Source organism: Scyliorhinus torazame, chromosome 5 (genome assembly GCF_047496885.1).
Source record: "Scyliorhinus torazame isolate Kashiwa2021f chromosome 5, sScyTor2.1, whole genome shotgun sequence".
In the NCBI taxonomy this organism is placed as follows: domain Eukaryota; kingdom Metazoa; phylum Chordata; class Chondrichthyes; order Carcharhiniformes; family Scyliorhinidae; genus Scyliorhinus; species Scyliorhinus torazame.
In genome coordinates, this window is record NC_092711.1 from 327,718,402 (window position 1) to 327,744,493 (window position 26,092).

Sequence of the window (26,092 nt, forward strand, 5' to 3'; positions counted from 1 at the left end):
TTTGTGATGATCCCCGATATGGGGTGTTTGTGATGATCCCCGATATGGAGTGTTTGTGATGATCCCCGATATGGGGTGTTTGTGATGATCCCCGATATGGGGTGTTTGTGATGATCCCCGATATGGAGTGTTTGTGATGATCCCCGATATGGGGTGTTTGTGATGATCCCTGATATGGGGTGTTTGTGATGATCCCCGATATGGAGTGTTTGTGATGATCCCCGATATGGGGTGTTTGTGATGATCCCCGATATGGGGTGTTTGTGATGATCCCCGATATGGGATGTTTCTGATGATCCCCGATATGGAGTGTTTCTGATGATCCCCGATATGGAGTGTTTGTGATGATCCCCGATATGGAGTGTTTGTGATGATCCCCAATATGGGGTGTTTGTGATGATCCCCGATATGGGGTGTTTGTGATGATCCCCGATATGGAGTGTTTGTGATGATCCCCGATATGGGGTGTTTGTGATGATCCCTGATATGGGGTGTTTGTGATGATACCCGATATGGAGTGTTTGTGATGATCCCCGATATGGGGTGTTTGTGATGATCCCCGATATGGGGTGTTTGTGATGATCCCCGATATGGGATGTTTCTGATGATCCCCGATATGGAGTGTTTCTGATGATCCCCGATATGGGGTGTTTGTGATGATCCCCGATATGGAGTGTTTGTGATGATCCCCGATATGGAGTGTTTCTGATGATCCCCGATATGGAGTGTTTCTGATGACCCCCGATATGGAGTGTTTCTGATGATCCCCGATATGGAGTTTTTCTGATGATCCCCGATATGGGGTGTTTGTGATGATCCCCGATATGGGGTGTTTGTGATGATCCCTGATATGGAGTGTTTCTGATGATCCCCGATATGGAGTGTTTCTGATGATCCCCGATATGGGGTGTTTGTGATGATCCCCGATATGGGGTGTTTGTGATGATCCCCGATATGGAGTGTTTGTGGTGATCCCCGATATGGAATGTTTGTGATGATCCCCGATATGGGGTGTTTGTGATGATCCCCGATATGGGGTGTTTGTGATGATCCCCGATGTGGGGTATTTGTGATGATCCCCAATATGGTGTGTTTGTGATGATCCCCGATGTGGGGTATTTGTGATGATCCCCGATATGGAGTGTTTGTGACGATCCCCGATATGGGGTGTTTGTGATGATCCCCGATATGGGGTGTTTGTGATAATCCCCGATATGGGGTGTTTGTGATGATCCCCGATGTGGGGTGTTTGTGATGATCCCCGAAATGGGGTATTTGTGATGTTCCCCGAAAAGGGGTGTTTGTGATGATCCCCGATATGGGGTGTTTGTGATGATCCCCGATATGAGGTGTTTGTGATGATCCCTGATATGGGATGTTCGTGATGATCCCCGATATGGGGTGTTTGTGATGATCCCCGATATGGAGTGTTTGTGATGATCCCCGACGTGGGGTATTTGTGATGATCCCCGATATGGGGTGTTTGTGATGATCCCCGATATGGGGTGTTTGTGATGATCCCCGATATGGAGTGTTTGTGATGATTCCCGATGTGGGGTATTTGTGATGATCCCCGATATGGGATGTCTGTGATGATCCCCGATATGGAGTGTTTGTGATGATTCCCGATGTGGGGTATTTGTGATGATCCCCGATATGGGGTGTTTGTGATGATCCCCAATATGGGGTGTTTGTGATGCTCCCCGATATGGGGTATTTGTGATGATCCCCGATATGGGGTGTTTGTGATGATCCCCAATATGGAGTGTTTGTGATGATCCCCGATATGGGGTGTTTGTGATGATCCCCGATATGGGGTGTTTGTGATGATCCCCGATATGGGGTATTTGTGATGATCCCCGATATGGGGTGTTTGTGATGATCCCCGATATGGGGTGTTCGTGATGATCCCCGATATGGAGTGTTTGTGATGATCCCCGATATGGGGTGTTCGTGATGATCCCCGATATGGGGTGTTCGTGATGATCCCCGATATGGGGTGTTTGTGATGATCCCCGATATGGAGTGTTTGTGATGATCCCCGATATGGGGTGTTTGTGATGATCCCCGATATGGGGTGTTCGTGATGATCCCCGATATGGGGTGTTTGTGATGATCCCCGATATGGGGTGTTCGTGATGATCCCCGATATGGAGTGTTTGTGATGATCCCCGATATGGGGTGTTCGTGATGATCCCCGATATGGGGTGTTTGTGATGATCCCCGATATGGAGTGTTTGTGACGATCCCCGATATGGGGTGTTTGTGATGATCCCCGATATGGGGTGTTTGTGATAATCCCCGATATGGGGTGTTTGTGATGATCCCCGATGTGGGGTGTTTGTGATGATCCCCGAAATGGGGTATTTGTGATGATCCCCGATATGGGGTGTTTGTGATGATCCCCGATATGGGGTGTTTGTGATGATCCCCGATATGAGGTGTTTGTGATGATCCCTGATATGGGATGTTTGTGATGATCCCCGATATGGGGTGTTTGTGATGATCCCCGATATGGAGTGTTTGTGATGATCCCCGATGTGGGGTATTTGTGATGATCCCCGATATGGGGTGTTTGTGATGATCCCCGATATGGGGTGTTTGTGATGATCCCCGATATGGAGTGTTTGTGATGATTCCCGATGTGGGGTATTTGTGATGATCCCCGATATGGGATGTCTGTGATGATCCCCGATATGGAGTGTTTGTGATGATTCCCGATGTGGGGTATTTGTGATGATCCCCGATATGGGGTGTTTGTGATGATCCCCAATATGGGGTGTTTGTGATGCTCCCCGATATGGGGTATTTGTGATGATCCCCGATATGGGGTGTTTGTGATGATCCCCAATATGGAGTGTTTGTGATGATCCCCGATATGGGGTGTTTGTGATGATCCCCGATATGGGGTGTTTGTGATGATCCCCGATATGGGGTATTTGTGATGATCCCCGATATGGGGTGTTTGTGATGATCCCCGATATGGGGTGTTCGTGATGATCCCCGATATGGAGTGTTTGTGATGATCCCCGATATGGGGTGTTCGTGATGATCCCCGATATGGGGTGTTCGTGATGATCCCCGATATGGGGTGTTTGTGATGATCCCCGATATGGAGTGTTTGTGATGATCCCCGATATGGGGTGTTTGTGATGATCCCCGATATGGGGTGTTCGTGATGATCCCCGATATGGGGTGTTTGTGATGATCCCCGATATGGGGTGTTCGTGATGATCCCCGATATGGAGTGTTTGTGATGATCCCCGATATGGGGTGTTCGTGATGATCCCCGATATGGGATGTTCGTGATGATCCCCGATATGGGGTGTTTGTGATGATCCCCGATATGGAGTGTTTGTGATGATCCTCGATATGGAGTGTTTGTGATGATCCCCGATATGGGGTGTTTGTGATGATCCCCGATATGGAGTGTTTGTGATGATCCCCGATATGGGGTGTTTGTGATGATCCCCGATATGGGGTGTTTGTGATGATCCCTGATATGGGGTGTTTGTGATGATCCCCGATATGGAGTGTTTGTGATGATCCCCGATATGGAGTGTTTGTGATGATCCCCGATATGGGGTGTTTGTGATGATCCCCGATATGGGGTGTTTGTGATGATCCCCGATATGGAGTGTTTGTGATGATCCCCGATATGGGGTGTTCGTGATGATCCCCGATATGGGGTGTTTGTGATGATCCCCGATATGGGGTGTTTGTCTAATGGACAAACCTTAAACAGGTTGGGACTCTATTCATTGTAATTTAGAAGAATGAGAGTTGATGTGATCTCAATGAAACCGGCAGGACTGACCCAGCAGAAGTGGCAGCACAGTCTATAAGACCATAAGACAGGAGCAGAATTAGGCCACTCGGCCCATCGAGTCTGCTCCGCCATTCAATCATGGCTGATATTGTCTCATCCCCATTCTCCTGCCTTCTCCCCACAACCCCTGATCCCCTTATTAATCAAAATCAGTCGGGAGGGAGTTACCCTGGGTGTCTTCAACATTGACTCTGGACCCCATGAGATCTCCTGGCTTCAGATTAAACATGGGCAAGGAAACCTCCTGCTGATCACCACATACCGGCCACCATCAGCTGATGAGTCAGTTCTCCTCCATGTTGAACACCACTTGTTGGAAGCTCTGTGGGTGGCAAGGGCACAGAATATACTCTGGGTGGGGACTTCAATGTCCATCGCCGAGACTGGCTCGGTAACACCACCGGAGACCGAGCTGGCCGGGTCCTAAAGGACAGAGCTGCTAGACTGGGAGTGCAGCAGGTGGTGAGGGAACCAACAAGAGAGAAAAACATACTTGACCTCATCCTCCCCAACCTGCCTGCTGCAGATGTATCTGTCCCTGACAGTATCGGTAGCAGTGACCACCGCACAGTCCTTGTGGAGACAGTCTTCACATTGAGGATATTCTCCATCGTGTTGTGTGGCACCGTGCTAAATGGGGTAGACTCCGAACAGATCGAGCAACTCCAGACTGGGCATCCACGAGGCGCTGTGGACCATCAGCAGCAGCAGAATTGTATCAACCACAATCTGTAACCTCCTGGCCCGGCGAATCCCCCACTCCCCCATTACCCCCCAGCCAGGGGGTCAACCCTGGTTCAATGACGAGTGCAGGAGAGCATGGCAGGAGCAACATTTCTGAAAAATGAGGCGTCAACCTGGTGAAGCTACAACACAGGATTACTTGTGTGCCAGACAGCATAAGCAGCAAGTAACAGACAGAGCGAAGCGATCCCACAATGAACGAATCAAATCTAAGCTCTGCAGTCCTGCCACATCCAGCCGTGAATGGTGGTGGACAATTAAATAACTCACTGGAGGCGGAGGTTTCACGAATATCCCCATCCTCAATGATGGAGGAGCCCAGCACATCTGTGCAAAAGACAAGGCTGAGGCATTCGCAACAATCTTCAGCCAGAAGTGCCGAGTGGATGATCCGTCTCGGTCTCCTCCGGAGAGTCCCAGCATCACAGATGTCAGTCTTCAGCCAATACGATTCACTCCACGTGATATCCAGAAATGGCTGAAGGGACTGGATACTGCAAAGGCTCTGGGTCCTGACAATATTCCAGCAACAGTACTGAAGACTTGTGCTCCAGAACTTGCCATGCCCCTCAACAAGCTGTTCCAGTACAACTACAACACTGGCATCTACCCGGCAATGTGGAAAATTGCCCAGGTGTGTCCAGTACACAAGAAACAGGACAAATCCAACCCAGCCGATTACCGCCCTATCAGTCTACTCTCCATCATCAGCAAAGTGATGGAAAGGGTTATCAACAGAGCTATCAAGCGGCACTTACTCCGCAATAACCTGCTCACGGACGCTCAGTTTGGGTTCCGCCAGGGTCACTCAGCTCCTGACCTCATTACAGCCTTGGTTCAACCATGGACAAAAGAGCTGAATGCCAGAGGTGAGGTGAGAGTGACTGCCCTTGACATCCAGGAGCATTTGACTGAGTGTGGCATCAAGGAGCCCGAGCTAAACTGGAGTCAATGGGAGTCGGGGGGAAAACTCTCCGCTGGTTGGAGTCATTCCCGGCACAAAGGAAGATGGTTGTGGTGGTTGGAGGTCAATCATCTCAGCTCCAGGGCATCACTGCAGGAGTTGCTCAGGGTCTTGTCCTAGACCCAACCATCTTCAGCTGCTTCATCAATGACCTCCCTCCCGTCATAAGGTCAGAAGTGGGGATGTTTGCGGGTGACTGCACAATGTTCAGCACCATTCGCGACTCCTCAGATAATGAAGCAGTCCCTGTCCAACTGCAGCAGTTGGACAGGGACTGCTTCATTATCTGAGGAGTTGGGCTGACAAGTGAAAAGTTACATTCGCGCCACACAAGTGCCCGGCAATGACCATCTCCCTCAAGAGAGGATCTTTAGTACATTCTTGCGAAGAGATTGAGGTATAACTATCATTAATGATACTGAGTTCAGATGTTATATTGTAGAGCTCCATACATTGACCTCTGGGCCAGTGTGAGCTGATGTTCTTCATCTGGATAGAGTAGACAGGGAGAAACTGTTTCCATTGGTGGAAGGATCAAGAACGAGAGGGAACAGATTTAAAGTAATTCGTAAAAGACCCAGTGGCAACATGAGAAAGAGTATTCTGACCCAGCAAGTGGTAGGGATCTGGAATGTGGGTGAAGTAGGGGCAGCTGAAAAAGAAGAGTAATTTCATAGATAGTAATTTCATAGAAGTTACGGGGCAGAAGGAGGCCATTCGGCCCATCGAGTCTGCACCGGCTCTTGGAAAGAGCACCCTACCCAAGCCCACACTCCCACCCCATCCCCATAACCCAGTAACCCCACCCAACACTAAGGGAAATTTAGTATGGAGTTTGGAGGGTCTCTGGGGGAACAGGGAGGGGGGGGACGGACGAGGTGGGAGGAGGATGGTGCTCGGTGAATTGCTCCTCGAGAGGGCTGGTGCAGATGCAATGGGCAGAATGGCCTCCTTCTGTGTTGTAAACATTGTGTGATTCTGTGATTCTTTCTGATTATAGAGTGGAGCAGAACTGGGACCAATGCAAAGACGAAAGACGGAAGGACCGATTCTATAGCTCGTTCCAACAAATCCTGTGAATCTAATTCAACAACCATATCCTCGAACGGATCGAGAAATAATTTAATTCCTCCCCAAAACTATGGGAACGGTAAGATCTTCCTGAAAAGCTGTATTTGGGTGGGATATTGTGTGGAGCAGGGTAACTGAAGCTGGCATCGATGGCCCATCAGCAGGAGTCAGCGGAGGGAAAGACCTATGATTGGAGGAGCAGCTCCAAGCAGAATCTTGTGTTGAAACTCTGCAGGTCGACAGGAATTTGGAATACTGCCTCTAGGGTCCAGAGGGGCGTAGGGCTCACATCCGGCCCACGGGATAGGTCTGGTGTGTGATAATGATCATAATAATAATCGCTTATTGTCACGAGTAGGCTTCAATGAAGTTACTGTGAAAAGCCCCTAGTTGCCACATTCAGGCGCCTGTTCGGGGAGGCTGGTACGGGAATTGAACCCGCGCTGCTGGTATTGTTCTGCATTACAAGCCAACTGTTCAGCCCACTGTGCTAAACCAGCCCTGGTAGATGGTAGACTATGTGTAGTAGAGTCTGGAAGGGGCCAGTATGGAGACAGCATTGATACCTGGGCTGTACCTGGGAGATGTGTATAGTTGCGGGTTAACAATTAACGCTTTGTTCTCAAGCACATAAGCCCCTTCATGAAGCACCAAGAACCTTCACAACATGTGCCAGGAGAGGCCCCCAAATCGCTGAGAAGCCGGAGAAGGAACCCAGATTCCCAAAGCACGAAGAACTAAAACAACTGAAACCTGACCACAGAGAAATGGCCCTAAACTGGAGATACAGCAAGGGAGTAACTTAATAAATGGGAACATATTGAGAGGGTTTGAGGAAGTGAGAGACCTTGGAGTGCATGTCCACAGGTCCCCGAAGGTGGCAGGACAGGTGGACAAGGTGGCCAACAAAGCATATGGAACACTTTCCTTTATTGGACGAGATATTGAATATAAAAGCAGGGCTGCAATGATGGAACTGACTAAAACGCTGGTAAGACCATAGCTGGAGTATTGTGTGTGCAGTTCTGGTCACCACATTACAGGAAGGATGTTATTGCTCTGGAATAGAACAGAGGAGTTTTACAAGGATGCTGCCAGGGCTAGAAAATTGCAGCCAGGAGAAATTTTCAAGGCGAGGGTTGTTTTCCTTACAACAGAGGAATCATAGAATGTACAGTGCAGAATGAGGCCATTCGGAGGAAATCCACGCAGACACGGGGAGAACGCGCAGACTCCGCACAGAACAAAGAACAAAAAACAAAGAAATGTACAGCACAGGAACAGGCCCTTCGGCCCTCCAAGCCCGTGCCGACCATACTGCCCGACTAAACTACAATCTTCTACACTTCCTGGGTCCGTATCCCTCTATTCCCATCCTATTCATGTATTTGTCAAGATGCCCCTTAAATGTCACTATCGTCCCTGCTTCCACCACCTCCTCCGGTAGTGAGTTCCAGGAACCCTCGGCGTAAAAAACTTGCCTCGTACATCTACTCTAAACCTTGCCCCTCTCACCTTAAACCTATGCCCCCTAGTAATTGACCCCTCTACCCCGGGGAAAAGCCTCTGACTATCCACTCTGTCTATGCCCCTCATAATTTTGTAGACCTCTATCAGGTCTCCCCTCAACCTCCTTCGTTCCAGTGAGAACAAACCGAGTTTATTCAACCGCTCCTCATAGCTAATGCCCTCCATACCAGGCAACATTCTGGTAAATCTCTTCTGCACCCTCTCTAAAGCCTCCACATCCTTCTGGTAGTGTGGCGACCAGAATTGAACACTATACTCCAAGTGTGGCCTAACTAAGGTTCTATACAGCTGCAACATGACTTGCCAATTCTTATACTCAATGCCCCGACCAATGAAGGCAAGCATGCCGTATGCCTTCTTGACTACCTTCTCCACCTGTGTTGCCCCTTTCAATGACCTGTGGACCTGTACTCCTAGATCTCTTTGACTTTCAATACTCTTGAGGGTTCTACCATTCACTGTATATTCCCTACCTGCATTAGACCTTCCAAAATGCATTACCTCACATTTGTCCGGATTAAACTCCATCTGCCATCTCTCCGCCCAAGTCTCCAAACAATCTAAATCCTGCTGTATCCTCAGACAGTCCTCATCGCTATCCGCAATTCCACCAACCTTTGTGTCGTCTGCAAACTTACTAATCAGACCAGTTACATTTTCTTCCAAATCATTTATATATACTACAAAGAGCAAAGGTCCCAGCACTGATCCCTGTGGAACACCACTGGTCACAGCCCTCCAATTAGAAAAGCATCCTTCCATTGCTACTCTCTGCCTTCTATGACCTTCAGACAGCGACCCAAGCCGGGAATCGAACCTGGGACTCTGGAGCTGTGAAGCAACTAACCACTGTTAGTGCTAACCACTGTGCTACCGTGCTGAGGGGCGACCTAATTGAGGTGGACAAGATTGAGGGATCTGGACAGAGTATACATGAAAGATTTCCCCTAGCTGAGGGCTAAATTGCCAGGGTGATTCAATTTAAGGTGATTGGTAGAAGGATTAGAGGGGACATGAGGAAATTCATTTTCATCCAGACGGTGTTGGGTGTCTGGAATTCACGGCCTGATTGGGGGTTGAGGCTGAAACACTCGACTCATTTACCAGGTTTCTGTTACATCCATGACTATCAGTGCATGAGTATCAGTGCCGCTTCATAGTCTTGCCTGGACATGGAAAACCTTATCAACTTTGCTTCCAATTTCCACCCCTCTCTCACCTTCACATGGTCCAGCTGCGAAACGTCCCTTCCCGGTCCTTACCTCTCTGTCTCCATTTCCGGGGATAGACTGCCCACCAATATTCATTGCAAACCCACCGACTCCCACAGCGACCTCGGTTGCAGCTCCTCCATCTCTGCTCCCTGTAAGGACTCCATCCCATTCCGGGTGTTTCTCCACCTCCATCACATCTGTTCCAATGATGTCACCTTCGAGAATGAGGCTTCGGACATACCTGCCTTTTTCCGTAACCCGACCGCCTCGGGCAGTGTGGGTCAGCAGCATTGTGATCTGTTCTGCGCTGGGCTCTCCCGCTATTCACTGGGAATAGCCGGATCGGTGCCAGTCACAACGTAGCCGGAAAATCCCCCCCCCCCCATGTCTTGATCTCCAGTGTGGATATAATCTCTCACAGCAGCACTGATCCCTTCCTTTACCAGCAAAGCTACACTACCTCCTGTTCCGTGCAGTCTATCCTTCTGAAACACTGAGTTTGGATATTCAACTCTCACACCTAGAACATAGAACATAGAACATTACAGCGCAGTACAGGCCCTTCGGCCCTCGATGTTGCGCCGACCTGTGAAACCACTCTAAAGCCCATCTACACTATTCCCTTATCGTCCATATGTCTATCCAGTGACCATTTGAATGCCCTTAGTGTTTGCGAGTCCACTACTGTTGCAGGCAGGGCATTCCACGCCCTTACTACTCTCGGAGTAAAGAACCTACCTCTGACATCTGTCCTATATCTATCTCCCCTCAATTTAAAGCTATGTCCCCTCGTGCTAGACATCACCATCCGAGGAAAAAGGCTCTCACTGTCCAACCTATCTAATCCTCTGATCATCTTGTATGCCTCAATTAAGTCACCTCTTAACCTTCTTCTCTCTAACGAAAACAGCCTCAAGTCCCTCAGCCTTTCCTCAAAAGATCTTCCCTCCATACCAGGCAACATTCTGGTAAATCTCCACTGCACCCGCTCCAAAGCCTCCACGTCCTTCCTATAATGCGGCGACCAGAATTGCACGCAATACTCCAAATGCGGCCGCACCAGAGTGTTGTACAGCTGCAACATGACCTCATGGCCCCGAAACTCAATCCCTCTACCAATAAAAGCGAACACACCGTACGCCTTCTTAACAACCCTCTCAACCTGGGTGGCAACTTTCAGGGATCTATGTACATGGACACCGAGATCTCTCTGCTCATCCACACTGCCAAGAATCTTACCATTAGCTCAGTACTCTGTCTTCCTGTTATTCCTTCCAAAATGAATCACCTCACACTTTTCTGCATTAAACTGCATTTGCCACCTCTCAGCCCAGCACTGCAGCTTATCTATGTCCCTCTGTAACTTGAAACATCCTTCCGCACTGTCCACAACTCCACCGACTTTAGTGTCATCTGCAAATTTACTCACCCATCCTTCTACGCCCTCCTCCAGGTCATTTATAAAAATGACAGACAGCAGTGGCCCCAAAACAGATCCTTGTGGTACACCACTAGTAACTGGACTCCAGTCTGAACATTTTCCATCAACCACCACCCTTTGTCTTCTTCCAGCTAGCCAATTTCTGATCCAAACTGCGAAATCTCCCTGAATCCCATGCCTCTGTATTTTCTGCAGTAGCCTACCATGGGGAACCTTATCAAATGCTTTACTGAAATCCTTTTCACCACAACAATTGCTTTACCCTCATCCACCTGTTTGGTCACCTTCTCAAAGAACTCAATCAGGTTTGTGAGGCACGACCTACCCTTCACAAAACCATGTTGACTATGTCTAATCAAATTATTCCTTTCCAGATGATTATACACCCTATCTCTTATAAACCTTTCCAAGATTTTGCCCACAACAGAAGTAAGGCTCATTGGTCTATAGTTACCGGGGTTGTCTCTACTCCCCTTCTTGAACAAGGGGACAATATTTGCTATCCTCCAGTCTTCTGGCACTATTCCTGTCGACAAAGATGATCAAAGTCAAAGGCTCTGCAATCTCCTCCCTAGCTTCCCAGAGAATCCTAGGATAAATCCCATCCGGCCCAGGGGACTTATCTATTTTCACACTTTCCAGAATTGCTAACCCCTCCTCCTTACGTACCTCAAGCCCTTCTAGTCTAGTAGCCTGAATCTCAGTATTCTCCTCGATAACTTTGTCTTTTTCCTGTGTGAATACTGACGAAAAATATTCATTTAGCACCTCTCCAATCTCCTTGGACTCCACGCACAACTTCCCACTACTGTCCTTGACTGGCCCTACTCTTACCCTAGTCATTCTTTTATTCCTGACATAGCTATAGAAAGCTTTAGGGTTATCCTTGATCCTACCTGCCAAAGACTTCTCATGTCCCCTCCTGGCTCTTCGTAGCTCTCTCTTTAGGTCCTTCCTAGCTAACTTGTAACTCTCGAGTGCCCTAACTGAACCTTCATGTCTCATCTTTACATAAACCTCCTTCTTCCTCTTGACAAGTGTTTCGACTGCTTTAGTAAATCACGGTTCCCTCGCTCGACCACTTCCTCCCTGCCTGACAGATACATACTTATCAAGGACACGCAGTAGCTGTTCCTTGAACAAGCTCCACATTTCCAATGTGCCCAACCCCTGCAGTTTTCCTCTCCATCCGATGCATCCTAAGTCTTGCCTCATCGCATCGTAATTGCCTTTCCCCCAGATATAACTCTTGCCCTGCGGTATATACCTATCCCTTTCCATCACTAAAGTAAACGTAATCGAATTGTGGTCACTATCGCCAAAGTGCTCTCCTACCTCCAAATCTAACACCTGTCCTGGTTCATTACCTAGTACCAAATCCAATATGGCCTCGCCTATTGTTGGCCTATCTACATACTGGGCGTCATTCTCCGACCCCCCCGCCGGGTCGGAGAATGGCCGTTGGCTGCCGTGAATCCCGCCCCCGCCGAAGATTGGGCGGGGGCGGGAATCGGGCCGCGCTGGTTGGCGGGACCCCCCGCTGGATTCTCCGGCCCGGATGGGCCGAAGTCCCGCCCAGGAATTGCCTGTCCCGCCGGTGTAAATCAAACCTGGTATTTACCGGCGGGACAAGGCGGCGTGGGCGGGCTCCGGGGTCCTGGGGGAGGGGCACGGGGCGATCTGACTCCGGGGGGTGCCCCCACGGTGGCCTGGCCCGTGATCGGGGCCCACCGATCCGCGGGCGGGCCTGTGCCGTGGGGGCACTCTTTCCCTTCCGCCTTCGCTACGGCCTCCATCATGGCGGAGGCGGAAGAGACTCTCCCCACTGCGCATGCGCGGGAAACTGTCGGCGGCCGCTGACGCTCCCGCGCATGGGCCGCATTTCCACGCCAGCTGGCGGGGCAACAAACGCCATTTCTGCCAGCTGGCGGGGCGGAAATCCCTCCGGCGCCGGCCTAGCACCAACATTGAGGGGCTAGGCCGCCAAAGATGCGGAGCATTCCGCACCTTTGGGCCGGCGCGATGCCCGTCTGATTGAAACCCTCCTGCACACATTGGACGAAAACAGACTCATCTAAAGTACTCGAACTATAGCGTTTCCAGTCAATATTTGGAAAGTTAAAGTCCCCCGTAACAACTACCCTGTTGCTTTCGCTCCTATCCAGAATCATCTTTGCAATCCTTTCCTCTACATCTCTGGAACTTTTCGGAGGCCTATAGAAAACCCCTAACAGGGCGACCTCTCCTTTCCTGTTTCTAACCTCAGCCCATACTGCCTCAGTAGACGAGTCCTCATCAAACGTCCTTTCTGCCACCGTAATACTGTCCTTGACTAACAATGCCACCCCTCCCCCTCTTTTACCACCTTCCCTGCGCTTACTGAAATATCTAAACCCTGGCACCTGCAACAACCATTCCTGTCCCTGCTCTATCCATGTCTCCGAAATGGCCACAACATCGAAGTCCCAGGTACCAACCCATGCCGCAAGTTCACCCACCTTATTCCGGATGCTCCTGTCATTGAAGAAGACACACTTTAAACCACCTTCCTGCCTGCCGGTACACTCCTGCAACTTTGAAACCTTATTCATGACCTCACTACTCTCAACCTCCTGTACACTGGAGCTGCAATTCAGGTTCCCAATCCCCTGCTGAACTAGTTTAAACCCTCCTTGTAGCCATGTTTCAATAATCACTATCAAATCATGCCCGTTGTTTCTACTTGCATCCTTAACTCATTAAATTTGTTTTGAATGCTTTGTGCATCCAGTCACACAGCGTTAGGGTTGTACAATTATCAAATTCCCTCCTCTTGTCTGATTCCGTGATGCAATATGACATTCAGACATTCTGTCGCTTCCTTTTATTTTCAGGTAACAATCCACCTGATCACTAACCTGCAATCCTTCATTCTCCATCAACTTTGATTTTCTAATGGGGGCAGCACGGTGGCACAGTGGTTAGCACTGCTGCATACGGCGCTGTGGACCCGGGTCGATCCCGGCTCTGGGTCACGTGTGGAGTTTGCACATTCTCCCGGTGTTTGGGTGGGTTTCGCCCCCACAACCCAAAGATATGCAGGGTAGGTGGATTGGCCGCGCTAAATTGCCCCTTCATTGGATAGAATGTTGGGTACTCTAAATTTAAAGAAAAACTTTAATTTTCTAATTTACCAGACACAATCCTCACTGAACCTCCTCACTATCCTCACTGATCTTCCTCACTATCCTCACTGACCCTCCTCACTATCCACACTGACCCTCCTCACTATCCACACTGACCCTCCTCACTATCCACACTGACCCTCCTCATTATCCTCACTGATCTTCCTCACTATCCTCACTGACCCTCCTCACTATCCTCACTGACCCTCCTCACTATCCACACTGTCCCTCCTCACTATCCTCACTGACCCTCCTCACTATCCACACTGACCCTCCTCACTACCACACTGACCCGCCTCACTATCCACACTGACCCTCCTCACTATCCTCACTGATCGTCCTCACTATCCACACTGACCCTCCTCACTATCCTCACTGATCTTCCTCACTATCCTCACTGACCCTCCTCAATATCCACGCTGACCCTCCTCACTATCCACACTGACGCTCCTCACTATCCACACTGACCCTCCTCACTATCCACACTGACCCTCCTCAATATCCACACTGACCCTCCTCACTATCCACACTGACCCTCCTCACTATCCTCACTGATCTTCCTCACTATCCTCACTGACCCTCCTCACCATCCACACTGACCCTCCTCACTATCCTCACTGACACTCCTCACTATCCACACTGTCCCTCCTCACTATCCTCACTGATCCTCCTCACTATCCTCAATGACCCTCCTCACTATCCTCACTGATCCTCCTCACTATCCACACTGACCTTCCTCACTATCCAGAGTGACCCTCCTCACTATCCAGAGTGACCCTCCTCACTATCCACACTGACCCTCGTCACTATCCAGAGTGACCCGCCTCACTATCCACACTGACCCTCTTCACTATCCTCACTGATCTTCCTCACTATCTTCACTGACCCTCCTCACTATCCACACTGAACCTCCTCACTATCCTCACTGACCCTCCTCACTATCCACACTGTCCCTCCTCACTATCCTCACTGATCCTCCTCACTATCCTCACTGACCCTACTCACTATCCTCACTGATCCTCCTCACTATCCACACTGACCCTCCTCACTATCCACACTGACCCTCCTCACTATCCACACTGACCCTCCTCACTATCCTCACTGATCTTCCTCACTATCCACACTGACCCTCCTCACTGATCTTCCTCACTATCCTCACTGACCCTCCTCAATATCCACGCTGACCCTCCTCACTATCCACACTGACCCTCCTCACTATCCACACTGACCCTCCTCACTATCCACACTGACCCTCCTCACTATCCACACTGACCCTCCTCACTATCCTCACTGATCTTCCTCACAATCCTCACTGACCCTCCTCACCATCCACACTGACCCTCCTCACTATCCTCACTGACACTCCTCACTATCCACACTGTCCCTCCTCACTATCCTCACTGATCCTCCTCACTATCCTCAATGACCCTCCTCACTATCCTCACTGATCCTCCTCACTATCCACACTGACCTTCCTCACTATCCAGAGTGACCCGCGTCACTATCCAAGTGACCCTCCTCACTATCCTCACTGATCCTCCTCATTATCCACACTGACCCTCCTCACTATCCACACTGACCCTCCTCACTATCCACACTGACCCTCCTCACTATCCACACTGACCCTCCTCACTATCCACACTGACCCTCCTCACTATCCAGAGTGACCCTCCTCACTATCCTCACTGATCCTCCTCACTATCCACACTGACCCTCCTCACTATCCACACTGACCCTCCTCACTATCCAGAGTGACCCTCCTCACTAACCTCACTGACCCTCCTCACTATCCACACTGACCCTCCTCACTATCCACACTGACCCTCCTCACTGCCCAGAGTGACCCTCCTCACTATCCACACTGACCCTCCTCACTATCCAGAGTGACCCTCCTCACTATCCTCACTGACCCTCCTCACTATCCACACTGATCCTCCTCACTATCCACACGGACCCTCCTCACTATCCACACTGACCCTCCTCACTATCCACACTGACCCTCCTCACGCTCCACACTGATCCTCCTCACTATCATCACTGACCCTGCTCACTATCCTCACTGACCCTCCTCACTATCCTCACTGACCCTCCTCACTATCTACACTGACCCTCCTCACTATCCACACTGATCCTCCTCACTATCCACACTGACCCTCCTCACTATCCACACTGTCCCTCCTCACTACCCTCACTGATCCTCCTCACTATCCACACTGACCCTCCTCACTATCCACACTGACCCTCCTCACTATCCACACTGACCCTCCTCACTATCCTCACTGATCTTCCTCACTATCCACACTGACCCTTCTCACTATCCTCGCTGATCTTCCTCACTATCCTCACTGACCCTCCTCAATATCCACACTCACCCTCCTCACTATCCACACTGACCCTCCTCACTATCCACACTGTCACTACTCACTATCCTCACTGATCCTCCTCACTATCCACACTGACCCTCCTCACTATCCACACTGACCCTCCTCACTATCCTCACTGACCCTCCTCACTATCCTCACTGATCTTCCTCACTATCCACACTGACCCTCCTCACTATCCACACTGACCCTCCTCACTATCCACACTGACCCTCCTCACTATCCACACTGACCCTCCTCAATATCCACACTGACCCTCCTCACTATCCACACTGACCCTCCTCACTATCCACACTGATCTTCCTCACTATCCTCACTGACCCTCCTCACCATCCACACTGACCCTCCTCACTATCCTCACTGACACTCCTCACTATCCACACTGTCCCTCCTCACTATCCTCACTGAACCTCCTCAGTATCCTCAATGACCCTCCTCACAATCCTCACTGATCCTCCTCACTATCCACACTGACCTTCCTCACTATCCAGAGTGACCCTCCTCACTATCCAGAGTGACCCTCCTCACTATCCACACTGACCCTCCTCACTATCCAGAGTGACCCTCCTCACTATCCACACTGACCCTCCTCACTATCCTCACTGATCTTCCTCACTATCCTCACTGACCCTCCTCACTATCCACACTGAACATCCTCACTATCCTCACTGACCCTCCTCACTATCCACAATGTCCCTCCTCACTATCCACACTGATCCTCCTCACTATCCTCACTGACCCTACTCACTATCCTCACTGATCCTCTTCACTATCCACACTGACCCTCCTCACTATCCACACTGACCCTCCTCACTATCCACACTGACCCTCCTCAATATCCTCACTGACCCTCCTCAATATCCACGCTGACCCTCCTCACTATCCACACTGACCCTCGTCACTATCCACACTGACCCTCCTCACGATCCACACTGACCCTCCTCGCTATCTACACTGACCCTCCTCACTATCCTCACTGATCTTCCTCACAATCCTCACTGACCCTCCTCAGCATCCACACTGACCCTCCTCACTATCCTAACTGACACTCCTCACTATCCACACTGTCCCTCCTCACTATCCTCACTGATCCTCCTCACTATGCTCAATGACACTCCTCACTATCCTCACTGATCCTCCTCACTATCCACACTGACCCTCCTCACTATCCACACTGACCCTCCTCACTATCCACACTGACCCTCCTCCCTATCCAGGCTGACCCTCCTCACTATCCAGAGTGACCCTCCTCACTATCCTCACTGATCCTCCTCACTATCCACACTGACCCTCCTCACTATCCTCACTGACCCTCCTCACTATCCACACTGACCCTCCTCACTCTCCACACTGACCCTCCTCACTGTCCACACTGACCCTCCTCACTATCCACACTGACCCTCCTCACTATCCACACTGACCCTCCTCACTACCCAGAGTGACCCTCCTCACTATCCACACTGACCCTCCTCACTATCCACACTGACCCTCCTCACTATCCACACTGACCCTCCTCACTACCCAGAGTGACCCTCCTCACTATCCACACTGACCCTCCTCACTATCCACACTGACCCTCCTCACTATCCACACTGACCCTCCTCACTATCCAGAGTGACCCTCCTCACTAACCTCACTGACCCTCCTCACTATCCACACTGACCCTCCTCACTATCCACACTGACCCTCCTCACTACCCAGAGTGACCCTCCTCACTATCCACACTGAACCTCCTCACTATCCAGAGTGACCCTCCTCACTATCCTCACTGACCCTCCTCACTATCCACACTGATCCTCCTCACTATCCACACGGACCCTCCTCACTATCCACACTGACCCACCTCACTATCCACACGGACCCTCCTCACTATCCAGAGTGACCCTCCTCACGCTCCACACTGATCCTCCTCACTATCATCACTGACCCTGCTCACTATCCTCACTGACCCTCCTCACTATCCTCACTGACCCTCCTCACTATCTACACTGACCCTCCTCACTATCCACACTGATCCTCCTCACTATCCACACTGACCCTCCTCACTATCCACACTGACCCTCCTCACTATCCACACTGACCCTCCTCACTATCCACACTGACCCTCCTCACTATCCACACTGATCCTCCTCACTATCCACACTGACCCTCCTCACTATCCAGACTGACCCTCCTCACTATCCAGACTGACCCTCCTCACTATCCTCACTGACCCTCCTCACTATCCTCACTGACCCTCCTCACTATCCACACTGACCCTCCTCACTATCCTCACTAACCCTCCTCACTATCCTCACTGACCCTCCTCACTATCCTCACTGACCCTCCTCACTATCCACACTGACCCTCCTCACTATCCACACTGACCCTCCTTACTATCCACACTGACCCTCCTCACTATCCTCACTGACCCTCCTCACTATCCACACTGACCCTCCTCACTATCCACACTGACCCTGCTCACTATCTACACTGACCCTCCTCACTATCCACACTGACCCTCCTCACTATCCACACTGACCCTCCGCACTATCCACACTGACCCTCCTCACTATCCACACAGACCCTCCTCACTATCCACACTGACCCTCCTCACTATCCACACTGACCCTCCTCACTATCCACACTGACCCTCCTCACTATCCACACTGACCCTCCTCACTATCCACACTGACCCTCCTCACTATCCACACTGACCCTCCTCACTATCCACACAGACCCTCCTCACTATCCACACTGACCCTCCTCACTATCCACACTGACCCTCCTCACTATCCACACTGACCCTCCTCACTATCTACACTGACCCTCCTCACTGTCCACACTGACCCTCCTCACTATCTACACTGACCCTCCTCACTATCTACACTGATCCTCCTCACTATCCAGCGTGACCCTCCTCACTATCCACACTGATCCTCCTCGCTATCCAGCGTGACCCTCCTCACTATCCACACTGACCCTTCTCACTATCCAGCGTGACCCTCCTGGGACTATCCACACTGACCCTCCTCACTATCCACACTGACCCTCCTCACTATCCACACTGACCCTCCTCACTATCCACACTGACCCTCCTCACTACCCAGAGTGACCCTCCTCACTATCCACACTGACCCTCCTCACTATCCAGAGTGACCCTCCTCACTATCCTCACTGACCCTCCTCACTATCCACACTGATCCTCCTCACTATCCACACGGACCCTCCTCACTATCCACACGGACCCTCCTCACTATCCAGAGTGACCCTCCTCACTATCCTCACTGACCCTCCTCACTATCCAGAGTGACCCTCCTCACTATCCTCACTGACCCGCCTCACTATCCACACTGACCCTCCTCACGCTCCACACTGATCCTCCTCACTATCATCACTGACACTGCTCACTATCCTCACTGACCCTCCTCACTATCCTCACTGACCCTCCCCACTATCTACACTGACCCTCCTCACTATCCACACTGATCCTCCTCACTATCCACACTGACCCTCCTCACTATCCACACTGACCCTCCTCACTATCCAGAGTGACCCTCCTCACTATCCAGAGTGACCCTCCTCACTATCCACACTGACCCTCCTCACTATCCACACTGACCCTCCTCACTATCCACACTGACCCTCCTCACTATCCACACGGACACTCCTCACTATCCACACTGAACCTCCTCACTATCCACACGGACACTCCTCACTATCCACACTGACCCTCCTCACTATCCACACTGACCCTCCTCACTATCCACACTGAACCTCCTCACTATCCACACGGACCCTCCTCACTATCCACACTGACCCTCCTCACTACCCAGAGTGACCCTCCTCACTATCCACACTGAACCTCCTCACTATCCACACGGACACTCCTCACTATCTTCACTGACCCTCCTCACTATCCACACTGACCCTCCTCACTATCCAGAGTGACCCTCCTCACTATCCAGAGTGACCCACCTCACTATCCACACTGACCCTCCTCACTATCCAGAGTGACCCTCCTCACGCTCCACACTGATCCTCCTCACTATCCTCACTGACCCTCCTCACTATCCTCACTGACCCTCCTCACTATCCACACTGATCCTCCTCACTATCCACACTGACCCTCCTCACTATCCAGACTGACCCTCCTCACTATCCACACTGACCCTCCTCACTATCCACACTGACCCTCCTCACTAACCAGACTGACCCTCCTCACTATCCTCACTGACCCTCCTCACTATCCACACTGACCCTCCTCACTATCCACACTGACCCTCCTCACTATCCTCACTGACCCTCCTCACTATCCACACTGACCCTGCTCACTATCCACACTGACCCTCCTCACTATCCACACTGACCCTCCTCACTATCCACACTGACCCTCCTCACTATCCACACTGACCCTCCTCACTATCCTCACTGACCCTCCTCACTATCCTCACTAACCCTCCTCACTATCCACACTGACCCTCCTCACTATCCACACTGACCCTCCTCACTATCCACACTGACCCTCCTCACGATCTACACTGAACCTCCTCACAATCCAGCGTGACCCTCCTCACTATCCACACAGACCCTCCTCACTATCCACACTGATCCTACTCACTATCCACACTGAACCTCCTCACTGTCCACACTGACCCTCCTCACTACCCAGAGAGACCGTCCTCACTAACCTCACTGACCCTCCTCACTATCCACACTGACCCTCCTCACTATCCACACTGACCCTCCTCACTACCCAGAGTGACCCTCCTCACTATCCACACTGACCCTCCTCACTATCCAGAGTGACCCTCCTCACTATCCTCACTGACCCTCCTCACTATCCACACTGACCCTCCTCACTATCCAGAGTGACCCTCCTCACTATCCTCACTGACCCTCCTCACTATCCACACTGATCCTCCTCACTATCCACACGGACCCTCGTCACTATCCACACTGACCCTCCTCACTATCCTCACTGACCCTCCTCACTATCCTCACTGACCCTCCTCACTATCCACACTGACCCTCCTCACTATCCTCACTCACCCTCCTCACTATCCACACTGACCCTCCTCACTATCCACACTGACCCTCCTCACTATCCACACTGACCCTCCTCACGATTTACACTGACCCTCCTCACTATCCAGCGTGACCCTCCTCACTATCCACACTGACCCTCCTCACTACACAGAGTGACCGTCCGCACTAACCTCACTGACTCTCCTCACTATCCACACTGACCCTCCCCACTATCTACACTGACCCTCCTCACTATCCACACTGATCCTCCTCACTATCCACACTGACCCTCCTCACTATCCACACTGACCCTCCTCACTATCCAGAGTGACCCTCCTCACTATCCAGAGTAACCCTCCTCACTATCCACACTGACCCTCCTCACTATCCACACTGACCCTCCTCACTATCCACACTGACCCTCCTCACTATCCACACGGACACTCCTCACTATCCACACTGAACCTCCTCACTATCCACACGGACACTCCTCACTATCCACACTGACCCTCCTCACTATCCAGACTGACCCTCCTCACTATCCACACTGACCCTCCTCACTATCCACACTGACCCTCCTCACTAACCAGACTGACCCTCCTCACTATCCTCACTGACCCTCCTCACTATCCACACTGACCCTCCTCACTATCCACACTGACCCTCCTCACTATCCTCACTGACCCTCCTCACTATCCACACTGACCCTCCTCACTATCCACACTGACCCTCCTCACTATCCACACTGACCCTCCTCACTATCCTCACTGACCCTCCTCACTATCCTCACTGACCCTCCTCACTATCCACACTGACCCTCCTCACTATCCTCACTAACCCTCCTCACTATCCACACTGACCCTCCTCACTATCCACACTGACCCTCCTCACTATCCACACTGACCCTCCTCACGATCTACACTGACCCTCCTCACTATCCAGCGTGACCCTCCTCACTATCCACACAGACCCTCCTCACTATCCACACTGATCCTCCTCACTATCCACACTGAACCTCCTCACTATCCACACTGACCCTCCTCACTACCCAGAGAGAACGTCCTCACTAACCTCACTGACCCTCCTCACTATCCACACTGACCCTCCTCACAATCCACACTGACCCTCCTCACTACCCAGAGTGACCCTCCTCACTATCCACACTGACCCTCCTCACTATCCAGAGTGACCCTCCTCACTATCCTCACTGACCCTCCTCACTATCCACACTGACCCTCCTCACTATCCAGAGTGACCCTCCTCACTATCCTCACTGACGCTCCTCACTATCCACACTGATCCTCCTCACTATCCACACGGACCCTCGTCACTATCCACACTGACCCTCCTCACTATCCTCACTGACCCTCCTCACTATCCTCACTGACCCTCCTCACTATCCACACTGACCCTCCTCACTATCCTCACTCACCCTCCTCACTATCCACACTGACCCTCCTCACTATCCACACTGACCCTCCTCACTATCCACACTGACCCTCCTCACGATTTACACTGACCCTCCTCACTATCCAGCGTGACCCTCCTCACTATCCACACTGACCCTCCTCACTACACAGAGTGACCGTCCGCACTAACCTCACTGACTCTCCTCACTATCCACACTGACCCTCCTCACTATCCACACTGATCCTCCTTACTATCCACACTGACCCTCCTCACTATCCACACTGACCCTCCTCACTACCCAGAGTGACCCTCCTCACTATCCACACTGACCCTCCTCACTATCCAGAGTGACCCTCCTCACTATCCTCACTGACCCTCCTCACTATTGACACTGATCCTCCTCACTATCCACACGGAACCTCCTCACTATCCACACTGACCCTCCTCACGCTCCACACTGATCCTCCTCATTATCATCACTGACCCTGCTCACTATCCTCACTGACCCTCCTCACTATCCTCACTGACCCTCCTCACTATCCTCACTGACCCTCCTCACTATCCTCACTGACCCTCCTCACTATCTACACTGATCCTCCTCACTATCCACACGGAACCTCCTCACTATCCACACTGACCCTCCTCACGCTCCACACTGATCCTCCTCACTATCATCACTGACCCTGCTCACTATCCTCACTGACCCTCCTCACTATCCTCACTGACCCTCCTCACTATCCACACTGACCCTCCTCACTATCCACACTGATCCTCCTCACTATCATCACTGACCCTGCTCACTATCCTCACTGACCCTCCTCACTATCCACACTGACCCTCCTCACTATCCACACTGACCCTCCTCACTATCCACACTGACCCTCCTCACTACCCAGAGTGACCCTCCTCACTATCCACACTGACCCTCCTCACTATCCACACTGACCCTCCTCACTATCCACACTGACCCTCCTCACTATCCACACTGACCCTCCTCACTACCCAGAGTGACCCTCCTCACTATCCACACTGACCCTCCTCACTATCCAGAGTGACCCTCCTCACTATCCTCACTGACCCTCCTCACTATCCACACTGATCCTCCTCACTATCCACACGGACCCTCCTCACTATCCACACTGACCCTCCTCACTACCCAGAGTGACCCTCCTCACTATCCACACTGACCCTCCTCACTATCCACACTGATCTTCCTCACTATCCACACTGACCCTCCTCACTATCCACACTGACCCTCCTCGCTATCCAGAGTGACCCTCCTCACGCTGCACACTGATCCTCCTCACTATCATCACTGACCCTGCTCACTATCCTCACTGACCCTCCTCACTATCCTCACTGACCCTCCTCACTATCTACACTGACCCTCCTCACTATCCACACTGATCCTCCTCACTATCCACACTGACCCTCCTCACTATCCACACTGACCCTCCTCACTATCCACACTGACCCTCCTCACTATCCACACTGACCCTCCTCACTATCCACACTGACCCTCCTCACTATCCACACTGATCCTCCTCACTATCCACACTGACCCTCCTCACTATCCAGACTGACCCTCCTCACTATCCACACTGAACCTCCTCACTATCCTCACTGACCCTCCTCACTATCCTCACTGACCCTCCTCACTATCCACACTGACCCTCCTCACTATCCTCACTAACCCTCCTCACTATCCTCACTGACCCTCCTCACTATCCTCACTGACCCTCCTCACTATCCACACTGACCCTCCTCACTATCCACACTGACCCTCCTTACTATCCACACTGACCCTCCTCACTATCCACACAGACCCTCCTCACTATCCACACTGACCCTCCTCACTATCCACACTGACCCTCCTCACTATCCACACAGACCCTCCTCACTATCCACACTGACCCTCCTCACTATCCACACTGACCCTCCTCACTATCCACACTGAACCTCCTCACTATCCACACTGACCCTCCTCACTATCCACACTGACCCTCCTCACTATCCACACTGACCCTCCTCACTATCCACACTGACCCTCCTCACTATCCACACTGACCCTCCTCACTATCCACACTGACCCTCCTCACTATCTACACTGACCCTCCTCACTGTCTACACTGACCCTCCTCACTATCTACACTGACCCTCCTCACTATCCACACTGAACCTCCTCACTATCCAGAGTGACCCTCCTCACTATCCACACTGACCCTCCTCACTATCCAGAGTGACCCTCCTCACTATCCTCACTGACCCTCCTCACTATCCACACTGACCCTCCTCACTATCCAGAGTGACCCTCCTCACTATCCACACTGACCCGCCTCACTATCCACACTGACCCTCCTCACTATCCACGCTGACCCTCCTCACTATCCACACTGATCCTCCTCACTATCCACACTGACCCTCCTCACTATCCAAACGGACCCTCCTCACTATCCAGAGTGACCCTCCTCACTATCCTCACTGACCCTCCTCACTATCCAGAGTGACCCTCCTCACTATCCTCACTGACCCGCCTCACTATCCACACTGACCCTCCTCACGCTCCACACTGATCCTCCTCACTATCATCACTGACCCTGCTCACTATCCTCACTGACCCTCCTCACTATCCTCACTGACCCTCCCCACTATCTACACTGACCCTCCTCACTATCCACACTGATCCTCCTCACTATCCACACTGACCCTCCTCACTATCCACACTGACCCTCCTCACTATCCAGAGTGACCCTCCTCACTATCCACACTGACCCTCCTCACTATCCACACTGACCCTCCTCACTATCCACACTGACCCTCCTCACTATCCACACGGACACTCCTCACTATCCACACTGAACCTCCTCACTATCCACACGGACACTCCTCACTATCCACACAGACCCTCCTCACTATCCACACTGATCCTCCTCACTATCCACACTGAACCTCCTCACTATCCACACAGACACTCCTCACTATCCACACAGACCCTCCTCACTATCCACACTGATCCTCCTCACTATCCACACTGAACCTCCTCACTATCCACACTGACCCTCCTCACTATCCACACTGACCCTCCTCACTACCCAGAGTGACCCTCCTCACTATCCACACTGACCCTCCTCACTATCCAGAGTGACCCTCCTCACTATCCTCACTGACCCTCCTCACTATCCACACTGACCCTCCTCACTATCCAGAGTGACCCTCCTCACTATCCTCACTGACCCTCCTCACTATCCACACTGAACCTCCTCACTATCCAGAGTGACCCTCCTCACTATCCACACTGACCCTCCTCACTATCCAGAGTGACCCTCCTCACTATCCT

At 51.4% G+C, this 26,092-nt stretch overlaps 1 protein-coding gene across 1 annotated transcript in view; it reads left to right on the top strand.

The window, feature by feature from the left end:
- The window catches only part of adgrg4a (adhesion G protein-coupled receptor G4a), a 721,014-nt gene that overhangs the window by 514,616 nt on the left and 180,306 nt on the right, over window positions 1-26,092 (top strand). Inside the window, exon 14 of the mRNA XM_072501541.1 lies at window positions 6,538-6,687. Within this exon, the coding sequence (XP_072357642.1) occupies window positions 6,538-6,687 (150 nt within the window). The remainder of the gene's footprint in view (window positions 1-6,537; window positions 6,688-26,092) is intronic.